The 6,000-nt window shown below is 43.4% G+C and overlaps 1 protein-coding gene across 2 annotated transcripts in view; it reads right to left on the reverse strand.

The window, feature by feature from the left end:
• LOC120917642 (5-hydroxytryptamine receptor 3A-like) overlaps positions 1-2,602 on the reverse strand; it is a 58,042-nt gene extending 55,440 nt beyond the window's left edge. Inside the window, exon 1 of one of the 2 annotated variants that reach the window (XM_040329088.1) lies at positions 2,486-2,602. In XM_040329088.1, coding sequence (XP_040185022.1) covers positions 2,486-2,573 — 88 coding nt within the window. In that variant the 5' untranslated portion in view covers positions 2,574-2,602. The remainder of the gene's footprint in view (positions 1-2,485) is intronic. The other variant, XM_040329090.1, reaches the window with a different exon arrangement.
• Positions 2,603-6,000: the final 3,398 nt, after the last annotated feature.

A 6,000-nucleotide genomic window follows, 5' to 3' on the forward strand; every position in this document is an offset into this window, starting at 1 on the left:
AATATACGCTTATTGCCATTTAAAAAAAAAAATAATTATGTAGAATAATACATATTGGCCTAAACTGAGGAAACATTTTTTTCTTTTTTAAACAAAATGTGGGATATTTATTATAGCAAAAAGATATTGGGGTTATTTACTAAAGGCAAATCCACTTTGCACTACACGTGCAGTTGGACGTGCAGTCGCTATAGATCTGAGGGGGGCATGCAAGGAAAATACAAAAAACAGCACTTTAATTTGCACATGATTGGATGATAGAAATCAGCAGAGCTTCCCCTCATTTCAGAGCTTCCCCTCCGATCTACAGTGACTGCACTTCCCAAGTGCACTTGTAGCGCAAAGTGGATGTGCCTTTAGTAAATCAACCCCCATGGAGTTTTTTTCAAAATTGTCACTCTTCTTTTGTTTATAGCGCAAAAAAAAAAAAAACGCAGAGGTGATCAAATACCACCAAAAGAAAGCTCTATTTGTGGGAAAAAAAGGACGTCAATTTTGTTTGGGTACAACGGTGCACGACCGCGCAATTGTCAGTTAAAGCGACGCAGTGTCAAATTGCCATAAAAAGCTCTGGTCAGGAAGGGGCTTAATGCTTCCGGGGGTGAAGTGGTTAAAGCAAACCGGTGCTTTTCTAATGCAGGACAAAGCAACAGGTTTGTTCCAATTCCTCCCAGCAGCTCATACGCACTACCACATACTACGTATAGTTTAAATAATAATGACTGACAAAAGGACAGTACAGTAAAACCTTGGTTTGAGAGTAACTTGGTTTAAGAGCGTTTTGCAAGACAAGCTAAATGTTTTAATAAATTTTGCCTTGATATACAAGCGATGTCTTGATATATGAGTAGCGTCATGTCACAACTGAGTATAAAAAAGAAGAAAGGATCCTCTAATGCCGCGTACACACGATCGTCATCGGACTTTTTTCATCTGAAATTCCGATCATGTGGGGGCCCCATCAGACTTTTTTAAGTCGGTGTTTAGAAACAGAACATGTTTTATTTTTTTCCTATGAAAAAAAAAACGGTAGGAAATTCCTATCGTCTGTCTGCAACTCTGACGGAGAAAAAACCCACGCATGCTCAGAATCAAGTCGACGCATGCTCAGAAGTAATGAACTTCATTTTTCTCGGCTCGTTGTAGTGTTTTACGTCACCGCGATTTGGACGTTCGGAATTTGGTCTGACAGTGTGTATGCAAGACAGCTTGAATGGAATTCCGACAAAAAATTCCATTTAGGCTAGGTTCACACTGCTGCGAATTCAAAATCGCGGTAAAATCGCGATTTTACCGTGATTTCGCGGCTGCGATTTTGCCGCAATTTTGCCGCGATTTCGGCCGGGATTTAAGTGACATCTGTGCAGGGTCAATGTAAATCGCGGCCCGAAATCTCAAAAAGTAGTACAGGAACTACTTTTTGAAATCGGTGCAGCGCCGCAGATGCGGCGTCGCACCGATTAGGACAGTGCCATTGCCGACAATTGCCGGCAAATGCCGCCGATTTGAGATGCGATTTGACATGTGAAATCGCATCTCAAATCGTACCAAATCGTACCCAGTGTGAACCTGGGCTTATTTTAAGCCATCATAAATTCCGATGGTGTGTACGCGGCATAAGTGTAGCAATATGGTTACATTTAATGAAGGTACAACATTTGGCAACTTATTGCTACACTTAGGCTGCATTCACACATGAGCGTTTTGTCGCCTGAAGAGCGACGCTCAAAAACGCTAGAGGGGAAAAAATACATTATTCCCTATGGAGATGGTTCACATCTCCACTCCAAAACACCTGACGCCGAACGCCTGAAGCTCAAACAAGACCCTTTTTTGTCACGCGTATCAGGCAGTTTGGGCGTTTTTGAGCGTTTCCATTTCCCATGGAAAGTAATGGAAACGCTTGATTCAAGCGACTAGTGCGACAACGAGCGTTTGCTACGGGCGTTTTGTCGCTTTAATCAATAGAACATTTCACCCAGGCAGAAGATAAAAAAAATCTACCAACATAGCAACAAGTGATGAAAAAATATACAAAATATAAAAGTACAAAAACGTCGGACGACGCTGTATGCAAACGCGCAAATAAGCATGAATACGCAGCCTTAGAGGTGTCTCTCTTTTATACCCTGAAAAAAAATGTTTTGATATACAAGTGCTTTGGATTACAAGCATGTTTCTGAAACGAATTATGCTCGCAAACCAAGGTTTTACTGTATATACAAATGTACTTTATAACCACACACACACTACTATATTAAGTTCACAAAAAAAAAAAAATCTGTGTTAACATGTAATGCATTTCTGTATATTAATACGCTTTGCATTACGGGTTCTATTTATCTGCCAGAAAGATAGAATAAACACTCTCAAGATTGATTGCATGTTTTCTCAGCACTTGGCATATGTGTGGACAAGATCTATTAAAATAATACAATACAATTTTCTGTCCTCAGTAATGAATGCTACGTGGTACACCACTTACCTAGGACCATCGAAGAAAGCAGCGAGATCAGCAGCATATGTGGAGACATTTTATTAGAGGAATTAGTATAGTTCCAGAATTTCCCCATAGTGAAAGACTTTCTAGAACTGGCTGTGGGAGGGATGTAATAAAATGCAAAGTATATTCAAATAGTGGAAAAACTTGTTTGCCATCATCATCACTATCCTTCGGTACATAAGAGAGCAAGTTTTACATAACTTAAGTTGTCATTTGATGACTAAATAATTTATGTATTGTTTGCATTATTTCCTCAGGTTATGAGTGACTTTTAGCAAAACTGCTGATGCATTTTTAGGGCACTTCCCATAAAAAACATAATATTGTGCCAATTATTTTTTATATTTATAGCCTTTCTATCTGATTGTTGCTACTGTATACAATCTTTTACAAGTAAACATTTAACACCGACAAAGAAATTGCAGAACAATCATGGGCATCCGCTGAAATTTTTTCAGAGGGGGGGCGCTTCGGCAGCGGCGATACACAGTCGCTTTTTACCCTTTCTTCGACTAGCGGGGCTTAAAAGCGACCCCCCCCCCACGTTAAAATGTAAAAACAGCCCACTGTGCCCCCTGCATCTTTCAATATCTCTTTATCACTACTGTGTACCCCCTCTCCACAACTTCACCTCTGGACCCTTTACATTACACAGCACCCTGCATCACTGGCCCCCTTTACATTACACAGCACCCTGCATCACTGGACCCTTTACATTACACAGCACCCTGCATCACTGGCCCCTTTACATTACACAGCACCCTGCATCACTGGACCCTTTACATTACACAGCACCCTGCATCACTGGACCCTTTACATTACACAGCACCCTGCATCACTGGACCCTTTACATTACACAGCACCCTGCATCACTGGCCCCCTTTACATTACACAGCACCCTGCATCACTGGACCCTTTACATTACACAGCACCCTGCATCACTGGCCCCCTTTACATTACACAGCACCCTGCATCACTGGCCCCCTTTACATTACACAGCACCCTGCATCACTGGCCCCTTTTACATTACACAGCACCCTGCATCACTGGCCCAATTTACATTACACAGCACCCTGCATCACTGGACCCCTTTACATTACACAGCACCCTGCATCACTGGACCCCTTTACATTACACAGCACCCTGCATCACTGGACCCCTTTACATTACACAGCACCCTGAATTACTGGACCCCTTTACATTACACAGCACCCTGCACCACTGGGCTCCTTTACATTACACAACCCCTGCATCACTGGCCCAATTTACATTACACAGCACCCTGCATCACTGGACCCCTTTACATTACACAGCACTCTGCACCACTGGACCCCTTTACATTACACAGCACACCTTTCCCTTGACTCAAACACTACACTATATTGACAGTATATTTATTTATTTCAGGTCTAAAAGAGGAACCTTTTGGAATGAGGGACAAATGGATTTGATTCCAGAAGAGGGACAGGCACTCTTAATAAGGGACAACTAGAGGGGAGGGGAGCGCTGCAGTCACTGCTTAAATCAGCCCCAGGGCCAGTTCGGCCCTGCTCCTGGCTCTCCCTGGTGATTCCAGGGGGGGAAAACGACCCCCTTGCCCTATAGAGCGGACGCCCATGAGAACAATATGGATTAGTTAAGGGTTCAGCACTGACTGACTGGAAGCTCGCTTTATCTGACTAAGGCCCGGTTCACACTTGTGCGAGTTCAAAACGAATGCGATGCGTCAAAAACACTTTGAATTCACATGTCATCCCTAAAGTCATTGTTTACAATGATGGTTGTTCACATACATGTGTTGCAATTCCTCTACGAATGCGATAAAAAAAAGGGTCTTGTCCGACTTTACTGCGTTGCGTTGCGAATTTAGTCTCCATAGACATCAGTGTAAATCGTTCTGGAATCGCAATGATGGTTTCACATATGTGTGAATTTAACCATGCGATTCTCCACAAAAAACAGGAAGTATACAGGAAGTTAACACTTTTTTTTTTTTACACTATGATTTCATTGGCTAGAACATCGCAGCTATGTCCCACTCCTGAAATTCACGTTAAAATCGCAGGAAAATTCACACCTCAAAATGGACAAAAAACTGACCAAATATACAGCGCATCAGTGTGAACTGGGCTTAAAACCTTAAAGTGATTCTGAAGGCTACATATGACAGACCCAACCGGGACAGGGGCTTTTGGAGGGGACTGCAGGGTAGCCTCTTGCCTACCAGGGGCGGACTGACAACTCATGGGGCCCCCGGGCAATAGAAGAATATGGGACCCCCCGGGCTTACAGATGGCCACCACGCCAGGAAGCAGTGCAGAGGCAGGGCAGCTAAAATCTCGGGGTTTTCACATCAAAAACATGTGGGTTTCGGACATATCAGGGACAGATGTAAAAAAAACAAAGATTTTTACATACTGTCCCTGGTTTTATTGAGCCTGGGAACCCTGATGGGGCCCCCTAGTGGCAGTGGGCCCTCGGGCAGTGCCTGTTGCCTACTGACTATGGGCCCTTGCTTTTGAGGGGGGCTGTATTCTTTGGGAGGTGTGTGCCTAGGGGACCTTTGGAGTGTCTGTGTTTCGGATTCGGGTCCATGTCTCCCCAAAACACACAGACTCTGGGATTCTAGAAATTCTAGGACCTGGATATAGATTTTAGGATATGGAATCAGAAGCCCAAGCCAGTCTTGACAACCCCCTCCTAGAGATGTGGATTGTAATCAGTTCAAACAACCTGGCGTTGGTGTCTCCTGCTGCTTTATGTTAAGCTGTCTATTAACCACTTTCCTACTGGGCACTTAAACCTCCTTATTGCCCAGGCCAAGTTTCAGTTTTCAGCGCTGTCGCACTTTGAATGACAATTGCGCAATCATATGCTGTACCCATATGAAATTTTATATATTTTTTTCACACAAATAGAGATTTCTTTTGGTGGTATTTAATCACTACTTGGGTTTTTATTTTTTGCTAAACAAACAAAAAAAATAAAATTATTGAAATAGATTTTTTTTTCTTAGCTTGTTATAAAATTTAGCAAACAGGTAATTTTTCTCCTTCATTGATGTGCACTGATGAGGCTGCACTAATGGGCAATGATAGGCTGCACTGATGGGCACTGATAGGCACTGAAAAGGCTGCACTAGTGGGCACTGATAAGGCAGCACTGGTGGGCACTGATAGGTCTCATTGATAGGTGGCACTGATGGGTGGCACCGATGGGTGGCACTAATAGGTGCCACTGATAGGCACTGGTAGGTAAAACTAATAGGCAGAATTGAAGATGGGGCACTGATGGGCACCAATTGGCAACACTGATCAGCACTTATATGTGGCACTGGTGGGCATTGATAGGTGGCATTGGTGGGCACTGATAGACAGCACTGATTAGCACTGATAGGTGGCCCTGGTGGGCACTAGTTGCACTGGTAGATGCTACTGGTGGGCACTAGCAGGTGGTACTGGTGGGCACAGTTGAGGCAGTGGTGGCTCTCTGTGTGA

The sequence above is a fragment of the Rana temporaria genome, chromosome 11, assembly GCF_905171775.1.
Source record: "Rana temporaria chromosome 11, aRanTem1.1, whole genome shotgun sequence".
Taxonomy (NCBI): domain Eukaryota; kingdom Metazoa; phylum Chordata; class Amphibia; order Anura; family Ranidae; genus Rana; species Rana temporaria.